This window comes from Capsicum annuum, chromosome 4 (genome assembly GCF_002878395.1).
Source record: "Capsicum annuum cultivar UCD-10X-F1 chromosome 4, UCD10Xv1.1, whole genome shotgun sequence".
NCBI classification, from domain to species: Eukaryota; Viridiplantae; Streptophyta; class Magnoliopsida; order Solanales; family Solanaceae; genus Capsicum; species Capsicum annuum.
This window is the reverse complement of record NC_061114.1, coordinates 178551079-178568806: the sequence shown is the minus strand read 5'-3', so window position 1 is coordinate 178568806 and position 17728 is coordinate 178551079. Positions and strand designations below refer to the sequence as shown.

The 17728-nt window shown below is 35.6% G+C and overlaps 1 protein-coding gene across 2 annotated transcripts; it reads left to right on the top strand.

Annotated features, from left to right (window-relative positions):
• Positions 1-4548: 4548 nt before the first annotated feature.
• LOC107867686 (PH, RCC1 and FYVE domains-containing protein 1-like) lies at positions 4549-14279 on the top strand. 2 transcript variants are annotated; one of them, XM_016714037.2, is made up of 9 exons: positions 4549-5347; positions 6730-6816; positions 9096-9185; positions 9313-9399; positions 9490-9609; positions 10484-12592; positions 12686-12832; positions 13058-13593; positions 13861-14279. In XM_016714037.2, exons 1-9 carry the CDS (start codon positions 5300-5302, stop codon positions 14018-14020), a joined length of 3384 nt encoding a protein of 1127 aa, XP_016569523.2. In that variant the 5' UTR covers positions 4549-5299; the 3' UTR covers positions 14021-14279. The 2 variants fall into 2 exon arrangements, with proteins under 2 accessions (XP_016569523.2, XP_047266356.1); XM_047410400.1 differs by lacking the exons at positions 4549-5347; positions 6730-6816; positions 9096-9185 and having other exon boundaries at positions 10489-12592.
• The last annotated feature ends 3449 nt before the right edge of the window (positions 14280-17728 follow it).

The following is a 17728-nucleotide window of genomic DNA, read 5'->3' as shown; positions in this document are numbered from 1 at the left end:
CACGAGATAGAGTATCCCATAAAACAAACACTACCTACTAAGGAAGTACAAGTCTCTTCCGAGGGATTGATCCCGATTGATCAATTAAGAGAGTTCATTTAAGGGACGCTCAAAAACAAGTATGAGGTTGTCGCTAAGTCTTTCATGACATATACCAATCCCTACACTACAAGAACTGATTATCCCAAAATGCCTGCAGGTTATCAACCCCAAAAATTTCAACAATTTGAGGGAAAAAAGAACCCAAAATAATATGTCGCACACTTTGTTGGGACATGTAGTAACACTGAAACTTACAGGGACTATCTTGTCAAACAGTTTGTTTGTTCCCTAAAGGGAAACACCTTCTATTGGTATACAGACCTTGAGTCTAACCCCATCGATAGTTGGGAACAGTTGGAGCAAAAGTTTCTTAATTATTTTTATATCACAAGACGTGTCGTTAGTATGATAGAAATTACAAAAGCTCGCCAACATAAAGATGATCCAGTTGTTGACTTTATCAATCGATGGAAAAGTTTGAGCCTCAACTGTAAAGATCGCCTCAATGAAACTTCTAGCATTGAAATGTGCATTCAAGGCATAATTTAGGGTCTTTGCTACATCCTGCAAGGATTAAAATGCAGTACATTTGAAGATTTGATAACTCGTGTACATGATATAGAATTAAGCATGGCTATAAGAGGAGATAAACGAAAGCTTATCTCTGAACCTCACGAAGTTGACGATATAGAAAACCTTTATAGTGGGGGCAAGTTTACACCTAAAGATGAATTCAAAGAGATTATTTATGTCTCAGCGCTCCTTAACGCACGATTTTAAACTGCAAGTTACAAAACTCCTCAATGCACAAGTCTAAACTACAAGTTAAATCACTCCTCAACTCATGAGCTTGAACTAAAAGTTACAAAACACCTCAATGCATGAGTTTAAACTGCAAGTTATAACGCTCCTCAGTGCATGAGCTTAAACTGCAAGTTATAAAACTCCTCAATGTATGAGTCTAAACTGCAAATTAAATTGCTCCTAGACGCATGAGCTTAAACTACATGTCACAGAGCTCTTCAAATTTGAGCTAAATGTTACAAAACTCACCAAATTGCGAGCTAAAATTTCAAATCATAAAGCTCTTCAAATTTGAGCTAAGTATTCAAGTCAAAATACTTCTCAAAACACAAGCCTAAACTGTATATCACCAAACTCCTTAAATTTGAGCTAAATGTTACAAAGCTCACTAAATAGCTAGCTAAATTTTCAAATCACAAAACTCTTCAAATTTGAGCTAAGTATTCAAGTCAAAATGCTCCTTGAAATATGAGTCTAAATTGTATATCACTAAGCTCTTCAAATTTGAGTTAAGTATTCAAGTCAAAATGCTCCTAGAAACATGAACTTAAACTGCATGTTGCTAAGCTCTTTTAATTCGAGCTAATTCTTCAAGCCTAAACACTCCTTAAGGCACGTGTATAAACTGCATGTCCACTCCTGATCCGTAAGAGTATAAACTGTGTACGGCTAAAAAAAAAAATTCGCTAGGTTGAAAACCTAGAAAGAGGCAGCCTAGGTAAAAGTTAGGACACAAAAGAAAAATTCAAATAAAAAGAACTCACCCAGAACTACGTTGTGACTTGATCCTTTTCACTGAGGTAAGCGGGCGCTTAGAATTTCATTCTGAGTTCAGTTGCATGAGTGTAAAAAAAATATATTCCTACAGTATCCACCATACGAACGCTAAGTATGAAACTATTCTAATTAAATTTTGGACTAACTCCAAATATATGTAGCTCAATGGGGGCAACCCGTCGAAAAGAAAAAAAGTTCCTTCAATGGGATTTGGAATGCTAAAGTTCTCCAAGCCTATAACTAAAAGGATCTCAAAATTTTCATGCCTTAAGGTGGACAAAATTTGTCCCTTTGCACCTTAAGCTGGCCTCTAACGAGTTTATCCTTAAAGGATATCAAAATTTTCATGCCTTAAGGTGGACAAGATTTGTCCCTTTGCACCTTAAGTTGGCCTCTCACGGGTTTATCCTTAAAAAGATATCAAAATTTCCATGCCTTAAGGTGGACAAGATTTGTCCCTTTGCACCTTAAGCTGGCCACTTACGTGTTTATCCTTAAGAGGATATCAAAATTTTCATGCCTTAAGGTGGACAAGATTTGTCCCTTTGCACCTTAAGTAGACATTCTGATGGATTTGTTATGTAAAGGGATGGTCTTGAAGTCGAATTGATCGATCTTAGAGTGTACGGAGACGAAGTTAAACTCTCGCAATGTTGATTTCGGGATAACACCTACAAAAATCTCAAAGGTATTAAATTATAAATTTTGAATATGTTGTATATATTTGTATCTAGTTTTGCAAGAATCAAGCGACTTGTAATTTCTTCATTCCTGCTTCAAGATATGAAAGTTTTAGTAAAGACGCTCAGATCTGAAATTTTCAGCATGATAAAATTCAGGGCTACATTCAAAAAATTATCGAGAATTATATTGAAGGAATTTAATTTTAAATTTTGGATATGTTATAGATCTCGAAGTCTAGTTTCTGAAGTATCAAACGGTCCATGATTTCGATATTCCTACAATAAGATATAAATTTTCTACCACTAAGATATTGTGCTGAAAAAAGTGACGAAAATAAAAGAAAAACAGGAGGAGAAGAAATTAGCTCAATATTGTTCATGCCTTGAAAACTCCAAAATTGATATTGAAAAAGTGGAAAACCTACATCCTTTTATAGAGTTGTAGGATAGATGTTTTCTTCTCCAATATAAATTAAAATTGGAAGAGCTTCCATCTCCAATATAAATTAAAATTGGAAGAGCTTCCATCTCCAATAAAAATTTAAATTGGAGGTTGTTTCTTTCTCCCATACAAATTCAAATTGGAAATTATTTTCTTCCCCATACTAATTCAAATTGGAGGCTGTTTCCTTCTCCAATACAAATTGGAAGAGTTTCCATCTCCAAATTCAAATTGGAGGTTATTTTCTTCTGTCCTACAAATTTAAATTGGAAGTTGTTTCCTTCTCCAATATAAATTTAAATTGGAAGAGTTTTATTCCTGATTAAGTAAGGAGGTAAAATGTTTTTCAAAATTTATTTGGAACGGGATGTCATGCCTCATTAACGGGTCTTATGTGTAGAGATTCATGAAAAAACAAGAGATTTTTTGAGAGGCAATACCGATATGTAAATTGCATGGTTCAGCTTTATGGAAATCTTTGAAGCACGAAGAAAGCATGTTTAAATAAATTACACTTCAAGTCTAGTCTCAAAAAGATTAAATATCTCGACAAGTCTTGAAGTAGGGAGTATTTTGTGGGCAATAAAATTTTATTAAATTGAATCCGTATGAATCGGATTATGTTAAATTCAAAATAGATTAGTCCCAAATAAATATGACGGATTAATATAATTAAATTAGTTATTTAATTCCAAACATGTATGGATTTAATTAAAGTTCAATTTTTATTGGGCTAGCCCATTGATTTGAACTATAAATGATGAACCCACTTTGCTAAGCCCAAGATATTGTCATATTCTAGAGACCCAAAAAAGTGTCACGTGTCAAACGACGTGGCATGTCAAGTCAAGTGAAGGAGCCAATAAGACCATGCCACATGTCAAAATGATGCAGCAGGCCTAGTGAAATCAAAAGCCCATAAAAGGCGCCACATCACTTGAATTTAATTGGTCAAAGAAAGTCCATCTTTATCATGACTCTTTCCTTTTCACAACTATAAATATGAGTCTCATAATTCAGAAAAATGACTTCCAGAGAAGCAAGAGAAAGCTCGTGAATCAAACACCGCACTTTATCTATAAAACTCAAGCATTCAAATCAAGTTCATCAAGATTCAAGATCAAGACTGTAATATTCAAGAATAAGCTCAAAAGCCTTTGAATTCAAGCACAAGTCAAAATCAAGTCTCTCAAATCAACAAATTAAGTTCAAATTCATGATCAAACTTTAAGTCCTTAAATTTATATATGAAAAGACAAGTCAGAGGATTTATAGAGATTGTAACACTCACATATTGAAATCAATAAATTGATTGTTGCAATATTTTCTTGTCTCGATTATTTATTTTCGATCTCGAAATTTTATTGTTCAACAACACGATGTAATTTCAATTTACAAAGGATATGACTCTAGAAAAAAGATTACGGAGAACACTGATAAGAGTAGAAGAAAATTAGATAATTGAGTGTCTTGCTTATTCTTCTATACTAGTAGTCATGTTATTAGTTGTAGTATTACTCTTATAGTTAGGTGTGGTTGCATGTTTTTTAAGTTTGGTTATTATGTGTGATTTCTTTTACAATTTGATTATGAATTATGTTTAGGGTGATATGAATTTTGTTTCAGTTATTTTGTTCTCTATAGATATTGCTTTGGACTATTTACTATTGAGGTGATGTTCTATCGAAAACAACCTCTACCTCTAAGATAGTGATGCAACCTCTATATATTTCGCTCTCCTTAAATCCAATCTTGTGTGAATACACTATGTATATATTGTTACTATAATTATTCTAACTTGAATAAAAATTACTTTTAAAAAACAATCACATTTTTCTAAAGGAGTAAGAAAGAAACATTTGTTCTAATCAGAACTTAAATTCTTAAATTTAATTTGGGGGTGAATTTTTCAGTTTTCTTCTCATGGGTACAACTGCTAAAAAAGGAAAAAAGGAAAAGAGAGAAAGAAAAAGAAAGCATTGGAAATGTCTTTGATTTTAATTTTCTCAGACGCCTTTTGTGTTCTTCTTTGACTGACTCCCTCCCTCCCTCCCTCTCTCTCTCTCGATACTTACCCGCACAGCACCTCCTTCTTCAATCTTCTCTCTCTGCATTTTCTCTCTCTTCTCTTACACACAATTCTTTCTTTTTATCCATTTCACTCTTCCGGCGCCGGTAACCGCTCCGGCAGCGGCGCCACCTTCTTCAGCCGGAAGATTTGTAATTTTTATTTGAAAGTAGAGAATCACTACGATTATTGTTTGACTTAGACGACTTTTATTTGACTTGAATCATTGACCGGAAGACGGTGAGTTTTAGCAATAGGTAGTGGAGTTGTTCAGATCTGTGAGGATTTTTAGTGAATGTTGAAAAGTATTCGAGGTTAGGGTGTTTTTTGGAAGATTTTTTTTCAAGTGTGGATGGTAGTGTACGGACGGCGTAGTTCGGTCGTCGCCGCCGCCGGAAGAATAGGAGGAGGAGTTGATGATGAGCGGAGGTGTTGAGAGTAGAAGGTGGCGGAGGTGGCAAATTGGTTGCTCTTTCACATGGAATGGCAGATCTTGTTAGCTATGGTGATGCCGACCGTGATGTTGAGCAGGTATTTTTCACCTCGATTTTCGTGTATTTTCATCAAATTGTACCGAATGGAACATCTTTTTGTTCTATTTTTGAAATCAAACGTCTATCCGTTTGAAGAATTCTTTGAAATTTTCAGTTTGAGTAAGTTTTTCTTAGAGCAGATGCAGTTTTAGTGGGCAAAAAAAGCATCTTTATTAGAAGCATATTGCTCTTCACCAAAGTGTTGATTAAACCTTCTTTATGGTGCTTTTTTTCCTTTTTCGTTAACCGTGGTGTCCGGTCAACTTTCGTGCACCTTGACTAAATCACCTAGATGCTTGCCACCTCTGACCTGACCAACAACATATACGAGGTAACTCTATCCATCGAGGCTAAGGCAGATGGGAAGAATCACCTAGCATGTTCTTGTCTCTACTGGGATTCGAACCCGAGACCTCAGGTTCTCAACCCACTTAATTGACCACTAGGCCACACCCTTGTTTTTTTTTCAGAATTAAGTATCATTTTTTGGCTGAAATGGGCATATGGCGGATCTCAGCTGGTTTGGTATTCCAATGAACTTGATTGATTGATTCTTGAAGTAGGTGTTAAAGAAAAATAAAGAAGAAAGATTGGTTGATCTTAGAAGTAAGATTCCTGTGGGTGGGTGGATGGGGGTTTGACAGTGTGGCGGAGAGGAAATTTTAAAGTTTCCAATGTTTCTGTCCATGCTTGTCAATGCTCTTCCTGAGTTTTTAATGTTTTTTGAATTTGACAATTTAGGGAATGGCTGTTATTGGGCTATCCACCAAGATGGCCTTGTTTATATTTCCTAGGTTTCAGAGTTACAGCTTTATGTAGTTCAGGGCCTTAATTTGTTGTATTTAGAAGCAGTAGAGTTATCTTACGTTGATCAATAAATGTTATAGACTGAAATGAGTATTTCCAAAATTGCCAAGCATATCCATAAATTAGTTGCATATAGAAAGTCTAGGCAAGATTAATCCGTTAAGATGTGATTCGTCTAACCTTTAGCTACTATTCGAAAGGGGAGATAAATTGGTGATAGCAAAATTGTCTGGAATTAGCGGCACAATCGCACAAATCACCGGTTGAAGCATGTGGATTTCTAGTTCCTTCTTTTAAAAGATAATCTTGCCTTAAATTCTCATTATTCATTAGCTTTAGCCATAAATTACGTAACTAAGTCTAGTCATATAGAGATGGGAAGGTTAGCTCAGTGGTTAGTGGTTTGTTGCCCAAATAGGTCATGTCTTCGAAGGTTAAAGGATTCAATCTCGTTATCAGTTCATAAAAAAAGAAAAAGAATAACTAAGTTAAGTCTAGTCCTAGACCCCCAATGCATTATGGTCTTGTTCCAGAGGAAATGTCTTTTCTAAACTCATTTCTTATCATTTGCAGGCACTAATTGCTTTAAAGAAAGGAGCTCAGTTGTTGAAATATGGACGCAAAGGGAAACCCAAGTTCTATCCATTTAGACTTTCTAATGTAAGTTGACATTAGCATGTGGACACAATTTAGTTGATTAGGGATTTATGAAATAGGACTGCTGAGTGAGTGTATTTAGAGGTGCATCATGCTTACTATATTGCATTATCATGGGCCTTGAGCTTCACCATGATCTTATGATTCTCTTGATGATATAGTCTTTTTGATTGGATATTGAGTCTCCTAATATGTCAGTATAATATTATTTCTCGGGTACTTTCTACTTTTATTTTGCTTTAGTGAATTGGAGATTTGAATATAATTATAATGGAAATGGGGAGATAAAAGTTGGAACTTTAAGGAGTATGATCCCATTTCCCTTTAGATATGTGGTTCCGTATGGTTTTGATCTAAGCCTCGATGAATAGTGCTTTAGGTAGTTGAAGGTAGTACTTGTGGCTGGCTTTTGTATGTGCAAGTATAATTGGTTTAACAGCAGTAACCTTTTTCAGCAGGAGTTGAAACAATAAAACTAAATAAACTTATTCCTAGGTAAAGCCATAATTTTTATTTTTTAAAAAATTTCTTATTTACATCAAAATGCTTATATATTAGTTATAATTTTTATGCTATTTAATTTCTTACCTCCAAGGTAGTGGTATGGACAGCGTGCACTTACCCTCCGCAGACCCCACCTCGTGGGAATTTACTGGGTATATTGTTTTTGTTGCTCTTTAATTTCTTACACATAATAATCTCTTGGCTCAAAAACTTCTGTGCACAGTGTGTTTCCTAAATCACAACTTGATCTGAAATTAGTTGCTTTTTCTTCTTGCTCTTTTACCCATAACTACATCAGCTGATATTTTGTGACAGAAAAATTCAACATCAAATAAATGTGTGAGCTTCAGTGAAAACCAGTAGTAATATGTAGATCTCTCAGTCCATGGAATGGGAATTCTGCCTAACCTAAATGTTATCTGGTATGATGGGCTTGCATAGGTCATTTGTCGGCATATTAATAAATTATTAAAATATAATATTTTCTTATGTTAGAAACAATCGAGAAGGTATAATAGAAATTTTGTGAGTAGATATTGTTGGAACTGCATATTTTCTCAGTAGAATTGGATAGGGACTTTTCAAGAAAAAGAGAGTTTGCTGTAGATACAGAAATTAGTACCATGATGTGATATGAAATGGTAGGAATTTTCATTAGATAAGTTTTGATTTAAAAATGTACACAGTTTGTGCTCTGAGCATTCTAAATTAATCAAAAGAACGTTTCAGTTTGATGCTGAATGCTTTTTAGAAGGTCAAATTTTGATTCACAGTTTGGTAGACGGTAGGGGATTGGTGAATTGTGGTAATTCCGAGTACAACATCTTCTACTCTAAGGGTGTGGCTTAGTGGTCAATGAAGTGGGGTGAGACCTATGAGGTCTCAGGTTAAATCCTCTGGAGGCAGAAAGGCAAAAACACTTCTCCCTAAGTGGCACAGACTCTTCACTTCCGATGCAGCACCTGTTGGATTCTCCTAAAATACACTAGTTTTAGTGAATCCGACACGCACCTATTAACATATTTGAAGAGTCCAAGCAACATAGACTTCTCCCCATCTATCCAAGCATTAGCGGACAGATTACAACGTATCTGTTGGTGGGAGATAGCAAGGATCCCGTGGAATTGGTCAAGGTGCGCATAAGGCGTAAGCTGGCCCAAACAAAATGGTTTATCATCAAATAATTAAAAAAAGGATTACATCATAATCATCTCTTTTACATCATAATCATCTGTTCTCTCTCCTAATTTATTTCAAGATCTTCTTGATCCTGTATAGTATGGTGACCTTGGTCATATTTTACTTGAAGAAAGAAAAAGATTAAATGGTGGGTAGCTTTTCCCCTTTCATGTTAAACCAATTATCTTTTCATTCTTCGGCTGCAACTTCCATCCATCGTTTGTTGAGACTTTTTTAGTCTATGAAGTGACAAGGGTTGATATACGTAAAAAGGTCCCTTTCTGTGAGGAACTTCATATGAATCTTTTATAGTTTGTTTTGGATACTCAACATTGGTGACAAAATGCAGCAACTTTTGTGCACAATCAGAAATTATTTTTATTGAAGCCCTGAAGTTAAGTGCAATATAGGCTTGATGATTTGTTTACTTCGGTTACATTTCCAGTGGTGGCATCATGAGTTGTTCCTCTGGAACTTTCATTTTTCCAACTAAAATGTGTCTTCAATTGTGCTTTTCCGAAGGCAGATTTTGGTGCTTCTCTATGATATTTTTCTTTGACAACACACTGCTCATGTTGGTCTTTATGGAAAATTTTCAGGATGAATTATCTTTAGTTTGGATCTCTAGCAGCGGTGAAAAGAGTTTAAAGTTAGCTTCAGTGTCTAGAATCATTCCTGGGCAAAGAACTGTGAGATCATCTTCTTCTCTACCAAACTCCGCTTTGAATTTATGATGAATACCTCTCATAACAACCTTAAAATTTTCTATAAGTGGGATTAGCTCCTTAAGTTTTACCTGTGCTTTTGAACTTCCAGGCTGTTTTTCGACGATATCTTCGTCCTGAAAAGGATTACTTGTCCTTCTCTCTCATTTACAATTACGGAAAAAGATCGCTTGATCTGGTTAGTTATATAGACCAAGTTTCCCTACCACGTGACTTTGTAGTTTTTTCTCTGGTTTTCATTGAGTTAACATGTATCCTGTTGTTCCAGATCTGTAAGGACAAGGTTGAGGCGGAGTTCTGGATCACTGGCCTAAAAGCTTTGATATCTTCTGGACAAGGTGGGCGCTCAAAGGTTGACGGTTGGAGTGATGGAGGCCTCTACTTTGATGTAACGCTACCTACCTAACAACTTCTTTGTTTCAATTTAAGACTGGTTTATCCTACTTATTTAATGTGTATGCTAAAGGATTGAGTATTGAGAAATCACAATTCTTAATTGACTTGGAATCATTTGCCTGTGCATGGTCTTGATTGGAGATTTAATTTGAATTGCAAATAATATTTCCATTCTGGTACTATTGTCACTATCTTAGGATGGCATCTTCCAGTTTTGAATAACACTAGTTGCAGAATGTTAATCACTTCCTTTTTCTTTGTTGTTTGGAAAATCTGTCATTTATAACGCGGTGGTCCTTTTAGAATCTGCCAAATAGCTGATCATGTGTATAAAAATTACAAGATAATAGCAGCTCTCTACTGATTGCCTGGTAGTGATGAATGCCATTCTCTAGTCCCCATTTTGGTTTATCTTGCAGACTGACTGGTGACTGGTTATATTTATCTATTTCTGTGGTTTGATGTTTATGCTAGCTTGTGATGATGTCTTCGGCATGGTATGTGTCGGAATAAAATTATAATAATATCTATGAAGTGACACTTGACAGATGGATTGTATTTTCAGGGGAAAGGTGAAAGATAATATTTGTTTGGATAGTCTGAATTTGATATTTGTAATTCTGACGAGGAATGTGTTTCATTTGGATTTGCATTAATTCATGGCTTGAATTGATTTGATCTCATCAGAGATTGGTCCTCACATTCTCTGCCCCCTCCCTTCACTACAGAAAAAAAAAGAGAAAAGATTTCAGTCTCTTTTAATCTTAAAATTGTTTTTTGTTTTAGTACTTCGTTTTGGGATGCAGTAGACATGCAAGTAATATCAAATTTCTAATGTCACTCCTCTAACTGAACAATTTTTGCAGGATAGTCGAGATTTGACATCAAATAGTCCAAGTTCTAGTTCTGTTAGTGCTACAAAAGAAATTAGCTCTCCAGACGCTTCCTTAAGTTCCAACCCTAATACTTCGCCTAAGAGCTATCAGCCTTGTAACTTTGTGCAGTCTGAAAGGTCACATGTAGCTTTGGATCAAGCAAATATGCAGAACATTCAAGCCAAAGGATCAGCTTCAGACGTGTTCCGAGTTAGTGTCTCCAGTGCCCCCAGTACTTCTAGTCATGGTTCTGCACCAGATGATTGTGATGCTTTGGGTGATGTTTATATTTGGGGTGAGGTAATATGTGATAATATTGTCAAGGTTGGACCTGAAAAAAATTCCAGTACGATGAGCACAAGGGCAGACGTGCTTGTTCCAAGACCACTGGAATCTAGTGTAGTTTTGGATGTTCATCATATAGCTTGTGGGGTCAAGCATGCTGCCCTTGTCACCAGGCAAGGTGAAATATTTACATGGGGTGAAGAATCTGGTGGCCGGCTTGGCCATGGTGTTGGGAAAGATGTCACTCAACCTCGGTTTGTTGAATCACTGTCCTTCTGCAGCATCGACTTTGTTGCATGTGGTGAGTTTCACACCTGTGCTGTTACAATGGCTGGTGAATTATATACTTGGGGGGATGGCACACACAATGCTGGGCTTCTAGGTAATGGCACTGACGTCAGCCACTGGATACCAAAGAGAATATCAGGCCCTCTGGAAGGACTTCAAGTTGCATCAGTAACATGTGGTCCATGGCATACTGCTTTAATAACATCAAATGGGCAGCTCTTCACATTTGGGGATGGAACATTTGGTGTTTTAGGCCATGGTGATAGGGAAAATGTATTGTTCCCCAGGGAGGTGAAGTCTCTGTCAGGTCTGAGGACGATTGCTGCTGCATGTGGGGTATGGCATACTGCTGCTGTAGTTGAAGTTATTGTGACACAATCTAGTGCTAGTGTTTCATCTGGAAAATTATTTACTTGGGGAGATGGAGATAAAAATCGTCTTGGACATGGTGATAAAGAACCTCGATTGGAACCTACTTGTGTACCTGCACTTATTGATTACAATTTTCACAAAATTTCTTGTGGGCATAGTTTAACTGTCTGCTTGACCACATCTGGTCATGTTTTTACAATGGGAAGTACTGTCTATGGACAACTTGGAAATCCTTATTCTGATGGCAAGTTGCCTTGCCTGGTAGAAGACAAACTTTCGGGGGAAATCGTTGAAGATATTGCTTCTGGTTCATACCATGTGGCTGTTTTGACATCCAAAAATGAGGTTTATACATGGGGTAAGGGAGCCAATGGGAGATTAGGTCATGGGGATGTAGAGGACCGGAAAGCCCCCACTTTAGTTGAAGCTTTGAAGGACAGACATGTGAAATATATTGCTTGTGGTTCTAATTACACTGCTGCGATATGTCTTCACAAATGGGTTTCTGGTGCTGAACAGTCCCAATGTTCAGCCTGTAGACAGGCTTTTGGCTTCACAAGGAAAAGACACAATTGCTACAACTGCGGCCTTGTGCATTGCCATTCATGTACTTCAAGAAAAGCAATAAGGGCAGCATTGGCCCCAAATCCAAACAAACCGTATCGTGTCTGTGATTCTTGTTTCACAAAACTGAGTAAGGTTGCTGAGATTGGAATCAATAACAGGAGAAGTGCCGGACCTCGGCTTTCTGGTGAGAACAAGGACAGGCTGGACAAGGCTGATATACGATCAGCGAAATCAGGAATGCCACCCAATCTTGATTTGATCAAGCAGCTAGATAGTAAAGCAGTCAAACAAGGAAAAAAAGCTGAGACATTTTCCTTGGGTCGTTCCTCGCAAGCTCCTTTGTTACAGCTGAAAGATGTAGTTTTGTCGACCACTGGTGATCTGCGCTGGGCAGTACCAAAACCCGTTGTGATCCAATCGGGTGTTAGTTCCAGATCTGTATCACCTTTCTCTAGGAAGCCAAGCCCACCACGCTCAGCAACACCAGTGCCTACCACAGCAGGACTTTCATTCTCCAAAAGCATTGCTGACAGTTTGAAGAAAACCAATGAGCTTTTAAATCAGGAAGTTCATAAATTGCGGGCTCAGGTATTAAAGTTTTCCCATTTGTGCTTTACATTTTGCTCAAGTTATATACTATTTCCTAGTTCCTTGTAACTGATGTGATTTATGTTGACTTAGGTCGAGAACCTGAGACATCGTTGTGAGCTTCAGGAGTTGGAGCTGCAGAAATCAACAAAAAAAGCCCAGGAAGCAATGGCTTTGGCAGCCGAGGAATCTGCCAAAAGCAAAGCTGCAAAAGAAGCTATGAAGTCTCTGATGGCACAGGTATGCTCATACACACGAACACATTCACAACAGACATACTCTCCCTCTCTCTCTATATATGTGTGGGTATATATTATTGTTTGCAAAGCTTTGTCAAATTGAAATACAATGTTGGTCAAATTTATTTAGGTGGTCTATTGCTTACTGACTAGAAATATCTTTTTGGACCTTGTTGTTTTGCTGAATATGAAGGTGTGTTGCCCTATAATTTGCTCTTTTTTACAGCTCAAAGACATGGCTGAAAGGTTGCCACCTGGGGCTTATGACATGGAGAGCCTGAAACTAGCTTACCTACCGAATGGGTTGGATGCAAATGGCATTCACTATCCTGATGCTAATGGGGAACGCCATTCGAGATCTGATTCTGTCACTAGCTCTTACATGGCCTCTCAAACCAGCATGGACTTTAATACATATGGAATGCAAAGCCCCAGCAGATACCAAAGGGATTCCAGTAGCATTGAAGCTAGTGCAAACAATCAAATTCTGACCTCCAATTGTACAGATGATCGAGCTGAAGTTAGACTGCCTAATGGTAGCGGGGCACAGGTGAGCATGAATAGTGCGTCTCAAGCCATCGATAATGAAGACGCTGAATCTTTACAAGACAATGGAAACGGATTGAAATCAAGAAATTCTCTGCCTTCTGGTAACCCTAATCAAATTGAGGCTGAATGGATTGAACAATACGAGCCTGGAGTGTATATTACCCTAATGGCTCTTCGAGATGGCACTAGAGATCTCAAACGAGTTCGCTTCAGGTAATTGTCTTGATCACTTGGCTCGAGTGATTTTTCTCAACTTACTAATGATCTACCACAGTATCATGGTCCATACACAACAAAATCTTCTATATCAGGAACAACACCAGTGGAGAATAATCAATCCACCTTTATAATATTCAAATTTTTTATCTTGGTAAATTGGCTAGTGTTACCTATTTTTGATTAATCTGTTTTGTGCTTTAGATAACATTGCTTCCAATGATTCTGACATAATAGTTGGTTCTGTTGTAATTCAATCCGCAGTCGCAGAAGATTCGGGGAGCACCAAGCTGAGACTTGGTGGTCGGAGAACCGTGAAAAAGTTTACGAGAGATATAATGTTCGTGGTTCTGACAAGTCGTCAGTTACAGGCCATGCTGCTCGGAGGTCTGAAGGGGCCCTCTCTCCATCTTCCCAGATTTAGAATTTCATTAATAGGACTGTTTTAGCTGTTTTTCTCTACGTTTTTAATACTTGTGCGGTATGCTAGTCAAATTATTGGGGGTGGGGGGGAGAGAGCCAGACCCTTCACTTCCGTTCTCACCCTATTCCACAAATTCCTCAGCCACTTTTTATGTTACTTTTTGGTTCAGTCTTATTTCTTAGGGGGTTCACCATTTAACTTATTTGTTGCTGTATTGTAGTGTATATAATAGTATCAATCAATTATATTTGTTGCCCAACAGGACCCGCATTCTTGTCCCTTTATTTTTGTTTCTGTTTCTCACTTAAGCCTAAACTGATTCTAGTAGCATAGCCAAATGATGTGGTGTAACGGATAGGTTGTTCGTCGCTATGTAGTCGGGCTAAAGATGAAGAAATGAAGAAATCCTAATAATATACAAAGCTAAAGAGCCAGCTGATGAAAATGAATTTTGGCATGATGATTTCCTTCATCTTTTCGAATGAGTTGTGGAAACATAAGAGAGGAAATTTCTCGTTGAGAAGTATCATTGGTTTCTTGACAAATCATCCCCGTTTATAGTTTTTGGCTAGCGACATTCTTTCTTAGCAAATTGTCTCGTATTTAACGTTTGATGATTAGCAAGTTAATTTTTTTTTTAAGCTTCAACATGAGTTTGGAGCTACGAACGTGGTCGAAATTTTGATGTGCTGCAGCCAGTGGATTTAGGCATTTAAAGTTTACTCATTTATGTTCTTAAAAGGAAAAAAATACATAAATTAGCATGAGTATTAAATTATAAAAAATAGCAATACTTTAATCAAATTACATTTTGTAGCATATGTATTTGTATTTTTGTAGCAGCAGTTTGCAAAAATACAAAATACATATAGATCATAAGAGCAGTAAAAATCATATGTATTTGTATTTTTGTAGCAACAGTTTGTAAAAATACAAAATACAACTTGCTATATTATGTAATTATGAAACTGTTGCTATGAAACTCATAATTAAGGGGATAAGTATGCTATTTCTGAATTTTTAAAGGAAGTGAGATAAATTTATCACTTTCGGCCTTAATTCCTTATTTTCTTGGCTTCGTGGTCTAAATTATAATTAATTGAAAATTAGATAAACAAAGAGAAAAGATCAGCCCTTCAGTAAAAGAACAGAAAAAGAGCAGTCAAAATATTCTTTAGGAGATATGGCTTTAGGAAATTTTTTACCAAAAATTACATATATACACAAGGTAATTTTACTTTATTAAATAAAATCTTATATTGGGAATTTTTTTTTACAAAAATCTCAAAGTAATTACTTAAATTGTGTTCTTTTGCTCTTTTGCCCTTATACATCCCAAATACGTGGTCTTTTGCTCTATATTGTGTTCGATATTTTCTCCATTATTGAACTCCATATTTCACGCCTAAATTTAGAAATACCGTATTTTGCTTCATTATTGTTTTTCGTTTTTTGCTCCTTATCTCAACTCCTTTATTTACGCCTTGAATCAAGCTTACGTGATCAAGAGAGTTTCAAATTTTTTCAGTTATCAACCATTAACTAAACAAAGTTCACCCTCTTCATTTAATTTTAAGTTTTTTTTCAACTTTACCAAATCAAATTTGAATTCGAATTATTCTTTGTTGCATGTCGGTACTTATCAAAGTATCCGCTTTTGTTAGTCAATACCATTGTGAAAGTTGATTTTTTTTTTTGTATTTTTTCATAATTTGCAAAGTCAGATCTTTGCTTTATTTGCTTTTTTTTTTTTTGAAATTGGTTATACCGTAAAGTATAAATTTTGTAATGGAATTTGATCCTAGCTTTAGTTTAGGACTTAGGCAGTTAGATCCTCAAGAACAAACTATTTCCGTTGATGATTTCGTTCTTGGTTCTTTTGATTATGAAGAACCCAATTTCGCAGAGAACCGTTCGAAGCACCGAAACGACTCAGTAACAATGAAGAAATTGAGGGAAGTTTTCGGTTCAAGTTCAAACGAGAAAGCTCCAAAATCGTCAAGTAAGAAAAAGGTTGATGATTCTGGACAACCATGTCTGCCGAAGGTATAGTTATCATTAAAATATGTATTAGCAACACTATTCTATATATAAGATTTCATTATACAGTTGTTAAAATTATATAGTGAATTATATAAGGTGTTTGTATACATGTTAAACAGTATTAGATTATATTTATTACTTGTATAAGGTTTACACATACATGTGAAACTGTTGTATGAGATTGTCTTTTATTTGTTTTGGCAGTATGCTTTTATGTATAAGATTTCATTATACACGTATTAACATTATATTATTAATTGTATAAGGTTTACACATACATGTGAAACTGTTGTATCAGGTTGCATTTTTTTGTTTTGACTTTCTGCTTCTATGAATTAGATTTCATAATACATTGGTTCAAATATCTGATTTGTATAAGGTTCATGTATGAAGGTTCACACATACATGTGAAACTGTCATATCAGGTTGCACTTTTTTTTTTTTACTTTATACTTCTATGTATAAGAATTCATTATACATTTGTTCAGATTATGTTCTGATTTGTATAAGGTGTACACATACATGTGTAACTATATAAGATTATATTAAGACAAGCTTGGTCAGCGTACTCAACTTCTCAATCAACACCCATTTGATGTTGACTATGTGCAAAACATACCTCAGCAAATATCTGCTACTCTGTAAGTGCTCTTATTTTTTTTAACTTTATAAGATGTATAAACATGTAATAATATTTTTAATGTCTTGTTAAATAATAGTATTATTTTATTATCAGGGACTGTGACGTTTTTGTTGCTGCTTATGCAGAAATATTAAGTGAAGGACTGGAAGCGTCTTCAATTGGGTTTGACGTACAAGACCAACGTGTACGCTACGAATCTTTACTCTGAAATTACAGGGTCAGAAAGGTAATTGAAGGATACACAAGTGATAATGACGATCCTCCACGTCCAAGGAATAATTATGTTCCGACAATTGATGAAATTGCCATAGTAACTTTAGAGTAGCACAGTTCTTAAACATTCATCGTGAAAATATTTATATTATTCTTTTATGTATTGGGGGTTAAACAATTACAACAATCTTGAGTCTCTGATGTTGGTGATGATTTTACTTGTTGCTCTATTGATGTATTTTTAGCAGCGTCATTTAATAGGTTCATGTTTCTTTTTAATTCAGTTTTTTGCAATGATATTTTCTATAGTATTTCTCATACCTTTCAATATATTGCTATGGTATTTCTCATAAACTATATTATTTAATTCAGGTTCATGAACTTAAAATTATATTGCTATGGTATTTCTCATACCTTTTATTATAAAAAATGAATTACACTAACTAATGTATAAAAGATTATATAATAACATTACACATTACTTCTGTTGATATACAGTGAATTACATGTTTAAAGAACCCTCATTCTTAAATGTTAATACTATTATGATTGAAAAAAGCAGTATACTTAAACAACTATATATGAAACATCTTATACATTTAGTAATAATACCATACATTATCTATACCATTATAGAATTAAATACATGTATAATGCATCCTCATACATTGCAATTATACTGCTACGTGTAAACAAATTTTGTGCTAATCTCATTATACATTTGTTCAAACTATGTACTTATTTCATTATACATTTGTTCAAATTATATTATTACTAGTATAAGGTTTGCACATACATGTAAAAATGTT